The sequence below is a fragment of the Salmo salar genome, chromosome ssa20 (assembly GCF_905237065.1).
Source record: "Salmo salar chromosome ssa20, Ssal_v3.1, whole genome shotgun sequence".
NCBI classification, from domain to species: domain Eukaryota; kingdom Metazoa; phylum Chordata; class Actinopteri; order Salmoniformes; family Salmonidae; genus Salmo; species Salmo salar.
In genome coordinates this window covers 65,276,413-65,297,182 of record NC_059461.1, presented here as the reverse complement: position 1 = coordinate 65,297,182, position 20,770 = coordinate 65,276,413, and the positions used below count along the sequence as shown (strand labels likewise).

The window sequence follows — 20,770 nt, the reverse complement described above, 5'->3', positions numbered from 1 at the left end:
GGTTAGCATAGAGAGATAAACCTCTGCAGCCAGCCACACTGAGATTCTCTGTTCTGTAGTGTGTTATTTCTCACTCTTTACTATGACAGCCTGGGTTGTTATCTGAGATTATACAGTCCTGTCCAGACCAAGGCATATCACACAACTCAACCACTTAATCTAAACACTGGCCCAATGAGGGGTAGAACTGGTGACACTACTGTAAGAAAGCAGTAAGACATTCTTTTGGAATACCTTCATCTGTCTGTCTGACTACTGTATGTGGATAAGATGCAAAGTTTTCATACAGGTTTGAAAATTGGGGGGGAAATGACAGGAGAAACCTGGGTTTGGTTTTAAAATATAATCTGACAGCAAGAGGAGAGGAGAGATGACAGAAAACGCTATGCTTCTCTCAGTCTCTCTCTGTCTCTTCCTCCCAGCATACCAATTAGAGAAACGAATGAGGCGAGGACGAGGAGGAAGAATCCCAAACAAAGTCAAACACAACGCATGAGAGGAAAACAAAAAGCAGGCAGATCAAATGGAGGAGAGAACAAAGGGAAGAGTGCTGGGGGGGGCAGCAGGCTTGAGAGCAGGCTAGGGATCCAACCCCCCCCCCCATGTAGGACCGATCGATGAAGACCCCCCGGCACACACACACACACACACCTGCCAAATGCCAACTGATGGAGGTAGTGGTGTGGTTTGGCTTTACACTCTACAGTCTTCACAGGCTTGTCTGAGTAACTGATAGAAGCTGTGCCCCACAAAACGTATTACACATCATTGTATATGTGAAGGTCTCAGAGTGTGAGGAAGGGGTAGAATCAGGATAAGTGTGAAATCTCTGAGATGCAGGCTCATACCTCCATGACCTTAGGGTTGCCCTGCCGGCCCAGCGTGCCCAGGATCAGGCCCCATCTCTGGGCAGAGCGAGCTTTGTCGATAGCCTGGAGCCGGATGGACCGCATGGCTTCATGGTCATAGTACTCCCTGGAAAATATCTTACTGTACGGGTCGTACCTAAACACACACACACACACACACACATATTAGTGTGTATTGTTCACAACAGGTTACCTCGAGGATTGACAGGCAAGAAGAGAAAATCCAATCATGAAAATCCATCAAGTATTAAGGCAGTTATCTGAGAGAAAATAGTGGCATTTTAGAGAATCTAATCTTTCTCTCTCTACCAGGAGAGCTCAGCTCAGCACATCTTGAGATTATCATCTTGTTTATTAGAGAGCCTGAGAGGAGGGCAGTAGTGCATACGTTCATAACACAAACACAATTTCACTTCACAAACAAGATCTCATATAAATACTGTTTCACGCCAATACAGCTGAGTGGCAATGACACCATGAAGACAACCTACCACAAGGTGAACCATGTCACATTAATCCTGTGTATTACTGACAATAATGACATTCTGTAATCTATGTCAGACTCATCCACAGCGGTACACTGTATATTAATATACAGTGCCGTGAAAAAGTATTCGCCCCCTTTTCTGATTTTCTCTATTTTTGATATTGAACGTTATCAGATTTTCAACCAAAACCTAATATTAGATCAAGAGAACCTGAGTTTACAAATAACAACAAAAAAAATGGAATACTTGTTTTATTTATTTAATGAACAAAGTTATGCAGCACCCAATTTCCCTGTGTGAAAAAATTATTGCCCCCTTACACTCAATAACTGGTTGTGCCATCTTTAGCTGCAATGACTGCAACCAAATGCTTCCTGTAGTTGTTGATCAGTCTCTCACAACGCTGTGGAGGAATTCTGGCCCACTCCTGCATGCAGAACTGCTTTAACTCAGTGACATGTGAGTTTTCAAGCATGAACTGCTCGTTTCATGTCCTGCCACAACACATCAATTGGGGTTAGGTCTGGACTTTGACTAAGCAATTCAAAACCTTCAAATGTGTTTCTTTTTAACCATTTTCATGTAGACTTGATTGTGTGTTTTGGATCATTGTCTTGCTGCATGACCCAGCTGCGCTTCAGCTTCAGCTCACAGAAGGATGGCCTGACATTCTCCTGTAGAATTCTCTGATACAGAGGAGAATTCATGGTTCCTTCTATTAAGGCAAGTCATCCAGGTCCTGAGGCAGCAAAGCATCCCCAAACCCTTAAACTACCACCACCATGCTTGACCGTTGATATGAAGTTCTTACTGTGGAATGCAGTGTTTGGTTTTCGTCAGACATAATGGGACCCATCTCGGCCAAAAAGTTGACTCAAGCTTGCCAAAAAGCACCTGGAAGCACCTGGATGACACCTGGATGACTCTTGGAAGAATGTTCAATGGACAGATGAGTCAAAAGTATAACTTTTATGAAATAAATGAAATAAGTATGTAATTGTTGTGTTATTTGTTCACAAAGGTTCCCTTTATCTAATGTTAGGTTTGGTTGAAGATCTGATAACATTCAGTTTAAAAATATGCAAAAGTCGAGAAAATTAGAAAGGGGGCAAATACTTCACAGTACTGTAAATGGTACACACAGTACTTGATTAGCTCTTTACACTTGTACCAGTATACGGGTTGAAAATAGCGCCTAAATTGGACCGCAGTGGCTGTACAGTAACATGCAGTACATTGCGTCAGAGCTCCAGGTCTCCCACTTCACAGCACACTGTTGGTTTTGACCGACAAGAAGTTGCCCCCATCCCTCCAGTTAATTGGGCAACTTTTGCAAAATGTTTGGTTGTCTGAGTGAGGGAAATAAAGCAACACTTCACGGCACAACGCCTCTCCCCATGTGACCTACTTGTTGTGTGTATGTACTGACATATCTGTAAAACTGATAGATGCACACACTACATGTTAATGTTTTTAAATGTATGTGAATCGTAAAGTCTTATCTGTAATGTCTTTTTCATTATGTGTCAGAGCCCAGTAAGACTAGCAGTCGCCATAGGCGTCGGCTAATTGGGATCCTAATAAATCAAGTTTATGATCTGCTTCTCTGAATTGCCTTGTGAAAGCCTAACACTGTAAGATCGTACTTTGTAACCATGTTGGCAATAGAACACGCTTTCAAATCATGCTCACCTGACCAGACTGTGATTTATAATGGACTGTTTTTGGAATGCGTAAACAACAACAGTAATTATGTAAAGGCAGGGATGCAGGGCTGTGTTCCAAACAAAACTTCCAGTCGGATTCCTCTAGTTCCTCAACATAGCACCTTATAGTTGACTCTTCTTTGAGTCATAAAAGTGCATTGAAATTATGTAGGAACTGGGCACACTTCGCAAAAGTGTGTGATATCTTGGAGACACCAGTTAGTCCTCTCACTCAAACCCTTGTCATTGTTTTGTCTTATGTAACACCTACCCCACATTTTCCTGGAATATTCTTATCATGTTACTGAATGTATACAGAGTATTTTCTGATTTCGTTATCAACAAATGCAGCCAAAAGTACAGTAATGTAAAATGCACATAAAATCAACAGTGTAATGTTTGGATTCGGTCTTGTGCTAATAATTTTCCCATTATCTCCAAACTGTTCCCTTTTGATGATTATGCATAGGCTTTCCATATTTCTTCTCTAAGAAACATTTCAATTGAGCCCTATCCACATAGGCTGATTCCCACGAGTGTAAAGGGTTAAAGTTACTATGCATGTTATTATTTACCTGTAGGCAGGTATCTCTGGGTTTGCAATCATGATGGACTCCAGATGGAACCTGCCATCTCCCAGGTAGCTATAAATACAAACACATCAACACACAGAGACACAGGATGAGAGAGATACAAACACAGTAAGACAGATACACTCCCTGCTGGCAAGCATACCTGCTGTGGAACAACAATACAAATCCACCCCATCTCTTCCTCACCTCTCTCCCTGCCCATTCCTCCTCTCTTACTCTCACCCTTCTCTCTCACACACTCACACTCTCTCTCTCCCCCTCCTGGTGGAACAAAGTGGTCTCAGCGGACCTATGCCTGGGGTTTAGGGGTTCAAGGTGTGACCAGGGGCTTCTGATGTATAGGAACACCATCACACAGCACCCCTGTGATGGCCCCATGTTGTTTATCCACTACCAGGCTTTGTCAGTTAACCCAGGGGGTGTTATTAGTTGGCCCGCCTGGACCCGTGATAGGGCAGGGTTCAACTGGAGCACACGCAAGCACGACACACACACCATCATTATCATCCCAGGGGGTGTGCTGGGAGGAGGCCTGCTATTGGCTGAGTGAGGGGTCCAGGCCTCTCTGTTACCGTGGCAAGCCCGCAGAGGCCCAAGGGGAGACGGAGACAATTAGAGGAGCTAATTAGCCAGCGTTTAGGTATGTGTGTGTGTGGAACAGGCTGTGGGTGAGCTTCCACATGGACACCCAGGAGCCACAACTAACCTCCACACAGGCAGGCAGGCCTGCACGCATACACACACACAAAATAACACACACCCACTAGTGGTGCAGGGGTTGACTCATAACTGCAGTCCCTGGGGTTATATCTGGGTTTAGGGTCATGAAATATTGTGTGGATGAAGGGCGGGTGGCTGGCGGGTTGAATACAGAGAAAACAATGCATAAAAAATGCAGAATTATTGTGCAATTCATGTCTACAGGCTCCATTGATGTTTTTCTTTCATTATTTTTATCTGCTGTTAGTGCGTAAGCCTACGCATTAGGGCTTAACTGTACATGCACCAAATACACACCAATTGCCAAATGCTTTTGGGAACTTGGACAGAAAAAGTTAACATCGATCCATTGAGGCAAAAAGGACAATGTCAGAGTTTATTTCAATAAGAGAAAAGCTATAAAATGGAGAGTTGAAAATAAAGAGAAGGGAGGGCCAAAACAGTAATCTAATGTTTGGGAAAGATGTTCTGTGTGCTGATTGTGAGGCGCCATAAATTTGGACGCAAGACCAGCACATCAAGGGAGCTATACAGTTCAGATGGTTAAATTGAATAGTAACTGAAAACTGACTGTAGGTCTATAACTTTGATGGGGGTGGGGCCTAACAAAAATCTGAAATCATCATGAGGGGCCACAGTGGCTCGCGGATCTGTGTACCCACATCCATATCTATACCACATCCATACCCACATCTATACCACATCCACATCCATATCTATACCACATCCATACCCACATCTATACCACATCCACATCTATACCACATCCATATCTATACCACATCCATACCCACATCTATACCACATCCACATCCATATCTATACCACATCCATATCTATACCACATCCATATCTATACCACATCCATACCCACATCTATACCACATCCATACCCACATCTATACCACATCCATACCCACATCTATATCTATACCACATCCATATCTATACCACATCCATACCCACATCCACATCCATATCTATACCACATCCATACCACATCCATACCCACATCCATACTACCACATCCATATCTATACCACATCCATATCTATACCACATCCATACCCACATCTATACCACATCCACATCCATACCCACATCTATATCTATACCACATCCATATCTATACCACATCCATACCCACATCCATATCTATACCCACATCCACATCTATACCCACATCCATACCCACATCCACATCTATACCCACATCCATATCTATACCACATCCATACCTACATCTATACCACATCCATATCCACATCTATACCACATCCACATCCATATCTATACCACATCCATATCTATACCACATCCATATCTATACCACATCCATACCCACATCTATACCACATCCACATCCATACCCACATCTATATCTATACCACATCCATATCTATACCACATCCACATCCATACCCACATCCAAATCTATACCACATCCATATCTATACCACATCCATACCTACATCTATACCACATCCACATCCATATCCACATCTATACCACATCCACATCCATATCTATACCACATCCATATCTATACCCACATCCATACCCACATCTATACCACATCCACATCCATATCTATACCACATCCATATCTATACCACATACATACCACATCCACATCCATACCCACATCTATATCTATACCACATCCATATCTATACCACATCCATACCCACATCCATGTCTATACCCACATCCACATCTATACCCACATCCACATCTATACCCACATCCATACCTACATCTATACCTACATCTATACCACATCCACATCCATACCCACATCTATACCACATCCATATCTATACCACATCCACATCCATACCCACATCCATATCTATACCACATCCATACCCACATCTATACCACATCCACATCCATACCCACATCCATATCTATACCACATCCACATCCACATCCATATCTATACCACATCCATATCTATACCACATCCATCTCTATACCCACATCCACATCTATACCACATCTATATCTATACCACATCCATACCCACATCCATATCTATACCACATCCATACCCACATCTATACCACATCCACATCCATATCTATACCACATCCATACCACATCCACATCTATACCACATCCACATCTATACCACATCCATATCTATACCACATCCACATCCATACCCACATCCATATCTATACCACATCCATACCCACATCTATACCACATCCATATCTATACCACATCCATATCTATACCACATCCATATCTATACCACATCCATATCTATACCACATCCACATCCATACCCACATCCATATCTATACCACATCCATATCTATACCACATCCATCTCTATACCCACATCCATCTCTATACCCACATCCACATCCATACCCACATCCATATCTATACCACATCTATATCTATACCACATCCATACCCACATCTATACCACATCCACATCTATACCACATCCATACCCACATCTATACCACATCCACATCCATACCCACATATATATCTATACCACATCCATACCCACATCTATACCACATCCATACCCACATCCATATCTATACCACATCCATACCCACATCTATACCACATCCACATCCATATCTATACCACATCCATACCCACATCTATACCACATCCACATCTATACCACATCCATATCTATACCACATCCATATCTATACCACATCCACATCCATACCCACATCCATATCTATACCACATCCATACCCACATCTATACCACATCCACATCCATACCCACATCCATATCTATACCACATCCATATCTATACCACATCCACATCCATACCCACATCCATATCTATACCACATCCATATATATACCACATCCATATATATACCCACATCCATCTCTATACCCACATCCACATCCATACCCACATCCATATCTATACCACATCTATATCTATACCACATCCATACCCACATCTATACCACATCCACATCCATACCCACATCCATATCTATACCACATCCATACCCACATCTATACCACATCCACATCCATACCCACATATATATCTATACCACATCCATACCCACATCTATACCACATCCACATCCATACCCACATCCATATCTATACCACATCCATACCCACATCTATACCACATCCACATCCATATCTATACCACATCCATACCCACATCTATACCACATCCACATCTATACCACATCCATATCTATACCACATCCATATCTATACCACATCCATACCCACATCTATACCACATCCACATCTATACCACATCCACATCCATATCTATACCACATCCATATCTATACCCACATCCATACCCACATCCATATCTATACCCACATCCACATCTATACCCACATCCATACCCACATCTATACCCACACCCACATCCATACCCACATCTCGACCCACACCCACATCCATATCTATACCACATCCATACCCACATCCATATCTATACCCACATCCATACCCACATCCATATCTATACCCACATCCACATCTATACCCACATCCATACCCACATCTATACCCACACCCACATCCATACCCACATCCACACCCACATCCACACCCACATCCATATCTCGACCCACACGAACATCCATATCTATACCCACATCCATACCCACATCCACACTAACACACCCAAAAGCCACATCCATACCCATATCCATACTCACATCCATACCCACATCCATACCCAAATATGCAGTCAGAGCCGGTCCTAGCCATTTGGGGGCCCCCTCGACAGCGAAAAAAAAATGAAAAAAATTGTTATGGGGCATATTTTTTTGTTGTTACAGTTTTACAGCAAATTTCCCGCAATTCTACACATTTTGCCATAGGGTAGAGAGAAATGTTTGCAGTTTTTAATGAGAGTGACTAACAAAATCAATATGGGGCCCACCCCAGTCGGTAATTCGACCATGATTACTACAAGTTTTGATAGCAGGCCACTAGACTAACTTACCAATCAATAATGTTTAGCTGACATGGGCTAATTGAGTGACTGACAGTGACTAACAACAGAAAAACTGCTAAACAAATGTTAACCAAATTTCAAAATTGCACCTTGTGTATTATACTTTTCTAACCTCCAACTGAACAAATAACACAAATAATTTGATCCGCAGGCCTACAAAAGATGGGGGGGGGTTAGTTGCCCATCCCTGGTTTATAACCTCTCACATAGCCTAATATAATATTAACTCCTGAAGAATTATGCAGATATTGCAGGAAAATGATACACCAAATGTAATGTGACTCAGGAACAGCATCTTGAGAGAATTAATTTAAAGTTAGGGACCATCTGTAAAGGTACTATCTTTATCAGCATCATAAAAGCTGATTGTATTTCAACCACAAAAGTACGCATGCAAGCCGACCTGAAATCTTGTCAGAAACATGTTGGGTCGTTTTCACAGGATTTAATTCCCTTCAAACCGGGCAAACTGATGTCATTTGGAAATTTGGCGTTACTGCATTTTCTTCCCCAGTCCCTAAACGTTTGACTGAACGAAAGAAGCAGAGATGAAAGAGAAAATTTGACCGATGTCAACTAGATTGAAGCATTCATTCTATCGATGTATGACATTTTCTGGTGAGCAAGGGTTTATTTAGTCTTCTAGGCCAAGAGAAGCAGCATGTATCTAATTACAGACTAACAAATAGCCTACCAAAATGTCCACAATTATAAACAGAAACATAGATTAGGCTTAAAAAAACATAGGCCTGAAATGTTAGGTTTATCACATTTAGTTGGGCGGTTGCAGATGTTTTATTAGCAATTGCGGATGGGTATGGGTGAACAAACAGCTGACCCACACATCACTAACAAGCAAAGGCCCAGTCACTGAGACTAGATTGTGTCCGTGGGGAATGTGTGTGTGTGTGTTTGTGTCCGTGGGAGATGTATGTGTGTGTGTGTGTGTGTGTGTGTGTGTGTGTGTGTGTGTGTGTGTGTGTGTGTGTGTGTGTGTGTGTGTGTGTGTGTGTGTGTGTGTGTGTGCATGCATCTGTGTCTTTGTGTGTACAGCAGGGTAAAAAGCAGGGTAATTTGGAGCCGAGGAGCAAATAAAAAAACGAATGATGACTATTGTGCCGAGGGCCGGGCGCTTTGCTTTGCAATAATATCCAAGGTGTCCCTATAATCACACTGGCTACAATGAGCCTCCTGCTTTTCAACATCACACCCTGTATGTGTTTCTCTGCTTCAAGAGGCACTCATGAGGGCCTTTGTTATCCTATCATTCATATTGCAAAGTCCTTTGTAGGAGAGCTGAGTGCTGCTGTGCTATAATGGTGAACACTGTGCTGTATATCCTGCATTATGCATCAACACACTGTGATTCTGCTCTTAATGTCTGCAGACATTAGCAGCAGGGTCTGAGAGAGGAGAATTAGGAGTGAGGATTAGAACTGGGAGTCTCTGCTACCACAGATATTCATTTAGCTGCTCTGTTCTAAAGCACTCAGCCATTTTAACATACTTCTCTTAATTACTGGAATCATATACAGTTGAAGTCAGAAGTTTACATACACCTTAGCCAAATACATTTAAACTCAGTTTATTACAATTCCTGACATTTAATCCTAGTAAAAATTCCCTGTCTTAGGTCAGTTAGGATCACCACTTTATTTTAAGAATGTGAAATGTCAGAATAATAGTAGAGAGAATGATTTATTTCAGCCTTTATTTCTTTCATCACATTCTCAGTGGGTCAGAAGTGTACATACACTCATTAAGTATTTAGTAGTGTTAGGTTCTTATTTTTCAGAGTAAGTAACTCACGGACACTAGAGAAGCTTTAACCAAGTTTAATTCTTCACAAAGGATCCGTACAGCTGTATTTCAGACAACCCAACATTTCTCCCATCACACACACACACACACACACACACACACACACACACACACACACACACACACACACACACACACACACACACACACACACACACACACACACACACACACACACACACACACACACACACACACACACATATATGCCACTTAAGACACTTCTCCTTCTCTCCAATCCTTACATCTTATGGTTCTACAGGAAAAGAGTAACAGGATACTAAACCCTTATTACTCCCTTCAGGGGATCTGACCTCACCTCCTTCACCTAATCAAAAGATGTCCATCTGTCTCCCCTATATCAACACGCTGCTCTCCTCCCGTCCACCCAACACATTCCAAAGCCATCTGTCTCCCCTATATCAACATGTTACTCTCCTCCCGTCCACCCAACACATTCCAAAGCCATCTGTCTCCCCTATATCAACACGCTGCTCTCCTCCCGTCCACCCAACACATTCCAAAGCCATCTGTCTCCCCTATATCAACATGTTGCTCTCCTCCCGTCCACCCAACACATTCCAAAGCCATCTGTATCCCCTATATCAACACGCTGCTCTCCTCCCGTCCACCCAACACATTTCAAAGCCATCTGTCTCCCCTATATCAACATGTTACTCTCCTCCCGTCCACCCAACACATTCCAAAGCCATCTGTCTCCCCTATATCAACATGTTACTCTCCTCCCGTCCACCCAACACATTCCAAAGCCATCTGTCTCCCCTATATCAACATGTTACTCTCCTCCCGTCCACCCAACACATTCCAAAGCCATCTGTCTCCCCTATATCAACATGTTACTCTCCTCCCGTCCACCCAACACATTCCAAAGCCATCTGTCTCCCCTAAATCAACACGCTGCTCTCCTCCCGTCCACCCAACACATTCCAAAGCCATCTGTCTCCCCTATATCAACATGTTACTCTCCTCCCGTCCACCCAACACATTCCAAAGCCATCTGTCTCCCCTATATCAACACGCTGCTCTCCTCCCGTCCACCCAACACATTCCAAAGCCATCTGTCTCCCCTATATCAACATGTTACTCTCCTCCCGTCCACCCAACACATTCCAAAGCCATCTGTCTCCCCTATATCAACATGTTACTCTCCTCCCGTCCACCCAACACATTCCAAAGCCATCTGTCTCCCCTATATCAACACGCTGCTCTCCTCCCGTCCACCCAACACATTCCAAAGCCATCTGTCTTTCTACAGAGAACCATTAACTTCTGACCTAAACCCAGTCTCTTTCACTCCTCATATTCTACGCTTCTTCTCTATCATTTATTTAATATCTCAATATTCAAAATGTCCAATCCAACAGTAGCATTGCCTTTAAAATGTTTAACTTGGGTCAAACGTTTCGGGTAGCCTTTCACAAGCTTCCCACAATAAGCTGGGTGAATTTTGGCCCATTCCTGAGTAACTGAGTTAGGTTTGTAGTAACTGAGTCAGGTTTGTAGGCCTCCTTGCTCGCACACACTTTTTCAGTTCTGCCCACACATTTTCTATAGGATTGAGGCCAGGGCTTTGTGATGGCCACTCCAATACCTTGACTTTGTTGTCCTTAAGCCATTTTGCCACAACTTTGGAAGTATGCTTGGGGTCATTGTCCATTTGGAAGACTCATTTGCGACCAAGCTTTAACTTCCTGACTGATGTCTTGAGATGTTGCTTCAATATATCCACATAATTTTCCTACCTCATGGTACCATCTATTTTGTGAAGTGCATCAGTCCCTCCTGCAGCAAAGCACCCACACAATATGATGCTGCCACCCCCGTGGTTCACGGTTGGGATGGTGTTCTTCGGCTTGCAAGAGTCACCCTTTTTCCTCCAAACATAACGATGGTCATTATGACCAAACAGTTCTATTTTTGTTTAATCAAACCAGAAGACATTTCTCCAAAAAGTACAATCTTTGTCCCCATGTGCAGTTGCAAACCATAGTCTTGCTTTTTTATGGCGGTTTAGGAGCAGTGGCTTCTTCCTTGCCGAGTGGCCTTTCAGGTTATGTCGATATAGGACTCGTTTTACTGTGGATATAGATACTTTTGTACCTGTTTCCTCCAGAATCTTCACAAGGTCTTTTGCTGTTGTTCTGGGATTGATTTGCACTTTTCGCACCAAAGTACGTTCATCTCTAGGAGACAACGCGTCTCCTTCCTGAGCGGCATGACGGATGCGTGGTCCCATGGTGTTTATACTTGCGTACTATTGTTTGTACAGATGAACGTGGTACCTTCAGGCATTTGGAAATTGCTCCCAAGGATGAACCAGACTTGTGGAGGCCTACAATTCTTTGATCTTGGCTGATTTCTTTTGATTTTCCAATGATGTCAAGCAAAGAGGCACTGAGTTTGAAGGTAGGCCTTGAAATACATCCACAGGTATACCTCCAATTGACTCAAATGATGTCAATTAGCCTATCAGAAGCTTCTAAAGCCATGACATCATTTTCTGGAATTTTCCCAAGCTGTTTAAAGGCACAGTCAATTTAGTGTATGTAAACTTCTGACCCACTGGAATTGTGATACAGTGAATTATAAGTGAAATAATCTGTCTGTAAATAATTATTGGAAAAATTACTTGTGTCATACACAAAGTAGATGTCCTAACCGACTTTCCAAAACTATAGTTTGTTAACAAGAAATGTGTGGAGTGGTTGAAAAACGAGTTTTAATGACTCCAACCTAAGTGAATGTAAACTTCCCACTTCAACTGTAGGTGCTGCAACGTATTAAAGACATGGCGTCTCAGAGACTAATATACCATCACTCATCCCACATACACTCAACTAAAGTCATTTCAACTTCTACATAATAGATATCGCAGCAATAAGTCCCTCCGATGCACTTTTATAAATAATGGTTGAACACAATAAGAGACAAGCATTTAGGTGACTTATGAGAGACAGTATTGGAGGCTGAGAGATATTTCAAACTATTCATAAATGACAAATCTACCGGTATATGCAAATGAAAATGAAAGAAGTGAAATGTAATGGACCATGATTCTTCAACAGCCCTGATTTCTATCTATTATTACTGACTATTATATTTGTCCACGCCTCCTGCTGGTTTACCGTTTCCAGTATCTGTACTGTTCTGTACACAGGTATGAGCTGGTTGTAAGCTGCCCCTCAGATCTACTGACAAGAGGAGAGAAAGAGATGGAGAGGGAGGGAGAGAGGGGCAGTGAGAAGGGGAGAGATGGAGAGAGGGTGAGCCAGAGAGAGAGAGGGCGAGCCAGAGAGCGAGAGGGGGCGAGCCAGAGCGAGAGAGGGCGAGCCAGAGCGAGAGGGGGCGAGCCAGAGCGAGAGAGGGCGAGCCAGAGCGAGAGAGGGCGAGCCAGAGCGAGAGTGGGCGAGCCAGAGAGAGAGAGGGAGCGAGCCAGAGAAAGAGAGGGCGAGCCAGAGAGAGAGAGGGCGAGCCAGAGAGAGAGAGGGCGAGCCAGAGAGAGAGGGCGAGCCAGAGCAGGCGGCCAGAGCGAGAGAGGGCGGGCCAGAGCGAGAGAGGGCGAGCCAGAGCGAGAGAGGGCGAGCCAGAGCGAGAGAAGGCGAGCCAGAAAGAGAGAGGGAGCGAGCCAGAGAGAGAGAGGGAGCGAGCCAGAGAGAGAGAGGGCGAGCCAGAGAGAGAGAGGGCGAGCCAGAGAGAGAGAGGGCGAGCCAGAGAGAGAGAGGGCGAGCCAGAGAGAGAGGGCGAGCCAGAGCGAGAGAGGGCGGGCCAGAGCGAGAGAGGGCGGGCCAGAGCGAGAGAGGGCGGGCCAGAGCGAGAGAGGGCGGGCCAGAGAGAGAGAGACACTCAGGGAGCTAATTATCAGGCAAGGTAATCAATTATTTCTCCCATCTCACCCCCATCCGCCTCTACACACACATCAAAGACACTCCACTTTAGATTAGTGGGCGAGTACAAACACAGCCCTGACACAGACACACGGCTTTCCTCTCCTGTGGGACCAGGCTGTTTTCCTGTACTGGCTGTCTCTCCTCTTTTATCTGGTCACTCTAATCCCATACACTGGGAAGGGTGTGTGGGGATCATAAGTACAGCATGGGTATTATTAGGAACCCACTATATCTTAAAATGCATAGGACTGTGTGTCTATGTTAATACACTGGGGACGTTTTCTGTGTGTACTCACTGTAAGTACATGTAGAGCCGCACTCCTCGCTGTTGCCTGAGCCTGTTAGCAGGTCGTTGGCAGGATTAGGGAGTAATGGATTACATATTTTTTTTTTTTTTTACTGTAAACTGTTACGTAACCAGCAAATGTATTGTAATCAGATTACCGATACTTTTGAAAAACTAGAAGATTACTTCTAGGATTACTTTTAAATTCCGAAAGGACGTTTGCGTGAAAAAAAATCTTTGACATTCAAATCAGCATTTTAAATTGGTCAAGTTTAAAATGGTCTGCCTGAGCGATTTTGACCACAAATCAGAGAACACTATGATGACACTCCAAATATGTTTGATGGATCGTGGGAGAATAGCAGGAATAGCCTACAAAAGCCTACAGTCCAAGCAATGTCTTCCAATGGTACGACTGCTGTCGGCATCCAAAGATTATCCAACTTGAACAAATGTTTGGAGGTAAGGATGACATCAGTGTAGTCTACGGCGATACGGATATCACTAATTATTTATACGCTATCTACATAGCACATTGATAAGAATCACACTGCTGCTCTCTTAGCAATTACAGATTGTGCTTTTGTGGATGGCTGTTCACAAATGTATATGTGTATTTAACCCAATAATGGTTGAATTGAAGAAGTTTAAATTTCCCATAAATCGTTGTTTTTGCGATCAGTGGACAGCCAGTGAAAAATGTGCTCTTTCAACAGCTGCATATAGTGCGGTTCCCAGCCAATAGAATAAATGATTGAGTTCCTCTCTTCTAAACGTCTCTGTGATATTGTACTCCATACTGTCAAACACGAGTTATATCCACGAGGGGGGCTTTTATTGCTCAATCTAATTCAAATGTTTATAGACTTAAACAGCTGCAAATTATCGAGATATCAAAGTGTCACCAACAAAAAAATACAGTGCATTCGGAAAGTATTCAGACTCCTTGACTTTTTCCACATTTTGTTAAATTACAGCCTTACTCTAAAAGGACTTACTTTTTCTCCCCTCATCAACCTACACACAATACCCCATAATGACAAAGCCAAAACACAATCCTGTCTCGGAGCTCTACGGACAATTCCTTCAACCTCATGGCTTGGTTTTTGCTCTGACATGCACTTTCAACTGTGGGACCTTATATAGACAGGTGTGTGCCTTTCCAAATCATGTCCAATCAATTCAATTTACCACAGGTGGACTGAAATCAAGTTGTAGAAACATCTAAAGGATGAAAAATGGAACAGGATGAACCTGAGCTCAATTTTAAGTCTCATAGCAAAGGGTCTGAATACTTATGTAAATGTGATATTTAAGTGTTTATTTTATAAATTTGCTAACATTTCTAAAAACCCGTTTTTTCTTTGTCATTATGGGGTATTGTGTGTACACTGTATACTGCAAGTCCCCACACAGTAGAAATGTAATGGATTTTACACAGAATACTACTATTCCCAGAGTGCATTTCACTTCCCAGGGTGCAATGCTCCGCCCAGGGCTGCTGGCTGGCTAGTGGCTACTGCTAGTAGCAAGCCTAGACAAATGCAAAGTAATCTAAATATATCGCTGTCAAGTTATAAGTGAATTTCGCAAGACTTTTATAATGCTCACATGGATGTCATGCTGAATATATGTTCATGCCATTGTCACTCAAAAATAATTCCAATTTAGTATAATAACGACAATGTTACAATGCAAATGTAAAAACTTTGTTTTTGTATGTCCTTTTGGAACTAAACCTCCCTTGCACTGCTTTGTAACACCTTTTGCTTAGTTGTTTCGTTGGTCTGGCCCTCATCTGCTCTTTAATTAAAGATTACTTTCTAATTGTAATTCGTTACATTTACTAGTTAAGGCACACACCTGTCTATATACGGTCCCACAGTTAACAGTGCATGTCAGAGCAAAAACCAAGCCATGACGTCGAAGGAATTGTCACTAGAAGTCTGAGACAGGATGGTGTTGAGGCACAGATCTGGGGAAGTGTACCAAAACATTTCTGCAACACTGAAGATTCCCAAGAACACAGTGGCATCCATCATTCTTAAATGGAAGAAGTTTGGAACCACCAAGACTCTTCCTAGAGCTGGCCGCCCGGCCAAACTGATCAATCGGGGGAGAAGGGTCAGGGAGGTGACCGAGCACTGATGGTCAATCTGACAGAGCTCTAGAGTTCCTCTGTGGAGATGGCAGAACCTTCCAGAAGGACAACCATCTCTGCAGAACTCTACCAATCATGGTAGAGTGGCCAGACGGAAGCCACTCCTCAGTAAAAGGCACATGACAGCCCACTTGGAGTTTGCCAAAAGGCACCCAAAGGACTCTCAGACCATGAGAAACAAGATACTTTGGTCTGATGAAACCAAGATTGAACTCTTTGGCCTGAATGCCAAGCGTCACATCTGGAGGAAACCTGGCACCATCCCTACGGTGAAGCATGGTGGTGGCAACATCATGCTGTGGGGATGTTTTTCAGAGGCAGGGACTGGGAGACTAGTCAGGATCGAGGGAAAGATGAACGGAGCAAAGTATAGAGAGATCCTTGATGAAAACCTGCTCCAGAGCGCTCAGGACCTCAGACTGGGGCGAAGGTTCACCTTCCAACAGGTCAACAAACCTAAGCATACAGCCAAGACAAACAGGAATGGCTTCAGGACAAGTCTCTGAATGTTCTTGATTGGCCCAGCCAGAGCCCGAACTTGAAACCAATCAAACATCTCCGGAGAGACCTGAAAATAGCTGTGCAGCAACGCTCCACATCCAACCCGACAGAGCTTGAGAGGATCTGCAGAGAAGAATGGGAGAAACTCCCCAAATACAGGTGTGCCAAGATTGTAGCGTCATACCCAAGAAAACTCGATGCTGTAATCGCTGCCAAAGGTGTTTCAACAAAGTAATGAGAAAAGGGTCTGAATACTTATATAAATGTTTATTTCATTTATTTATTTATTGTAATAAATTAGCAAACATTTCTAAAAACCTGTTTTGCTTTGTCATTATTGGCTATTGCTGTAGATTGATGAGGGGGAAAAAAATTGATCAATTTTAGAATAACGCTGTAACATAATTATTATTACTATTTCATTTTTTTTTAAGGTCAAGGGGTCTGAATACTTTCTGAAGGCATTGTAGAGGCCTTAGAAATGAACTTCAATGTGTTTTTTGTCATTTTGGAACTAAACTATTTATTTAATACATTACATTATTTAGCTGTAATGAATAATGAATCATACGTCTAATGAATGTAATTTGATCCAACATTATGGCCAAAGATGAGCAAATTATCCCTGATATGTATCAAATTACATTTTAAAACAGTTTACATGTAACTGTACAATTATATAGTCTCCGATATGGTTTTGCATAATGAACAACGAAGGTATTCATCTGTTATTTAATCTGGTGTAGTATTTTAGAAAGAAATGTACCACAAAATAGAAGATAACAAATAACAAATAGAAAAATCTTCTATTAACCTTTAATAACAAAACAAAAATCACGTACATTTTCATATTCCATCGAACGTCATGACCACCATTGTGGCTGACGGAAACCAATGTTCCAAAGTCCCTTTATTGCATGTTTAAGTACAAAAACCTGGTATCGTGGCAACACTAGCAGGTAGATGACAGAGTCGAGGAGCGAGGATTGGGAAGGTATGTTTAACAATGTCTGGGGAAGTGTTGGGTAGGAAGGTACTGTATGACAGAGTCTGTGTAATATACTGTAGGTCTGACAGTCTGTGACTGTGTAAGGTAGGTATGACAGAGTCTGTGTAATATACTGTAGGTCTGACAGTCTGTGACTGTGTAAGGAAGGTATGACAGAGTCTGTGTAATATACTGTAGGTCTGACAGTCTGTGACTGTGTAAGGAAGGTATGACAGAGGCTGTGTAATATACTGTAGGTCTGACAGTCTGTGACTGTGTAAGGTAGGTATAACAGAGGCTGTGTAATATACTGTAGGTCTGACAGTCTGTGACTGTGTAAGGTAGGTATAACAGAGGCTGTGTAATATACTGTAGGTCTGACAGTCTGTGACTGTGTAAGGTAGGTATAACAGAGGCTGTGTAATATACTGTAGGTCTGACAGACTGACTGTGTAAGGTAGGTATAACAGAGGCTGAGAATAGGATGGGTTTATAATGATAAAGGCTGAGTCACTCACATGACGGCGTTGAGGTTTCGGTCGAGGCGGGGGGAGGTGCACCCCAGGATCTCTCCAGGGGACAGGGGCCGACACTGGGGAACCACCACCTCATACTCTGGTCTCAGAGCTGCACTCACCGCCTGGGGGGAGGGGAAGAGACAAACAACCATTGATATAAAATAACATCTACTTTTTCTCTTTTCACACAAAGACGCTGAGAGCGAGTGCCAACAATTACACAAGAAAGAAGCAGCAGCATGCTCGGAGGCGGAGAGTAATGTGCTCTTTTCAGTTGGAGGTAAACAGGGAACATAGACGCTGACCTGATGAAACCCTACTCCATTTTGGATGACCTACACACACCGTGAGCTGTGAGCGAGTGAGCAAGAGGCACACACACGCACACACACACCAACTGCCCAAACAAAAAAACTAAACATGACAAACACACACACACACACACACACACACACACACACACACACACACACACACACACACACACACACACACACACACACACACACACACACACACACACACACACACACACACACCAACTGCCCAAACAAAAAAACTAAACATGACACACACACACCCAAACCGCCCCAACACACAACAAAAACATGACACACACATCAGCATGTCAGAATGTATCAATAACACTGGTTACATTAGCAGGGGCCTAGTGTTGGTCATGTACTGACAGAGGAGAGGGGAGCAGCAGAGAGGAGACGGAGGAGGTAGCTAGCTCTACTGTGGATCTAGAACTGCTTATGTAAAGGCATGAGATGAGGTGCAGATACATGATCTGAGATTTCACAAGTTCACTCCTCCTTTCAAGTCCAAAATAACTGCAGCTGGGTTTTCAAACCCACACTTGAACTGAACTTCAAGAGGCAGGCAGGAGGTTGGCTTACACAGGCGCAGAGCTCTTCTATGTATGCAGCATGTAGGCTAGGCTTAAACTGTACATGTACACATAGGGTTAGACGCACATACAGTCCCCCACACACCAAAGATGCATGTACACACACACACACACACACACACACACACACACACACACACACACACACACACACACACACACCTGCAGTGCAGCCACAAACTGGATAGTGCTGACGAGTGCCAGAGAGTGTCCAGGGGGGAAGTTGAACTTGACCGTGTCCAGAAAGTGTGCGTTGTCCATCTGGATATCCACAAACACGTACAGCATCTTAATGCCTGCTGTGGAGTCTATAGGGACTGCAGGGAGACAAAGACAGGGTTAGGATTAATCATTTAATACACCACAAGACCAAAAGTATGTGCTCGTTGAACATCTCATTCCAAAATCATGGGTATTAAGATGGAGTTGATCCCCCCTTTGCTGCTATAACAACCTCCACTCTTCTGGGAAGGCTTTCCACTAGATGTTGGAACTTGTTTCCATTCAGCCAGAAGAGCATTAGTTGGCGATTAGGCCTGGCTCGCATTCGGCATTCCAATTCATCCCAAAGAATTCGATGGGGTTGAGGTTAGGGCTCTGTCCAGGCCAGTCAAGTTCTTCCACAACGATCTTTACAAACCATTTCTGTATGGACCTCGCTTTGTGCACGGGGGCATTGTCATGCTTAAACAGGAAAGGGCCTTCCCCAGACTGTTGCCACAACGTTAGGGTTAAGATTTCCCTTCACTGGAACAAAGGGCCAAAGGACCATTATTCCTCCTCCACCAAACGTTACAGTTGGCACTATGCATTCAGTGTAGGTAGCGTTCTCCTTGCATCCGCCAAACCCAGATTTGTCCGTCAGACTGCCAGATGGTGAATCGTGATTCATCACTACAGAGAACACATTTCCACTGCTCCAGAGTCCAATGATGGCGAGCTTTACACAACTCCAGCCGACGCTCGGCATTGTGATCTTAGGCTTGTATGCGGCTGCTCGGCACTGAAAACCCATTTCATGAAGCTCCAGACGAACAGTTCTTGTGCTGCCGTTGCTTCCAGAGGCAGTTTGGAACTCGGTAGTGAGTGTTGCAATCGAGAACAGATAATCTTTTACGTGCTACGCGCTTCAGCGGTCCTGTTCTGTGAGCTTGTTTGGCCTGCCACTTCGCGGCTGAGCCGTTGTTGCTCCTAGACGTTTCCACTATATGGCAGGGTCTACAGACAATCACGGATTACAAAAGGAAAACCAGTCACGTCACGGACACCGACGTCTTGATCCCAGACAAGCTGAACACCTTCATCGC

At 43.4% G+C, this 20,770-nt stretch overlaps 1 protein-coding gene across 1 annotated transcript in view; it reads right to left on the bottom strand.

Annotated features, from left to right (window-relative positions):
- dph1 (diphthamide biosynthesis 1) overlaps positions 1 to 20,770 on the bottom strand; it is a 95,290-nt gene that overhangs the window by 17,459 nt on the left and 57,061 nt on the right. Inside the window, exons 5-8 of the mRNA XM_014163047.2 lie at positions 19,626 to 19,780; positions 18,551 to 18,672; positions 3,639 to 3,707; positions 849 to 1,005 (exon numbers count right to left, since the gene is read on the bottom strand). Coding sequence (XP_014018522.2) covers positions 849 to 1,005; positions 3,639 to 3,707; positions 18,551 to 18,672; positions 19,626 to 19,780 — 503 coding nt within the window. The remainder of the gene's footprint in view (positions 1 to 848; positions 1,006 to 3,638; positions 3,708 to 18,550; positions 18,673 to 19,625; positions 19,781 to 20,770) is intronic.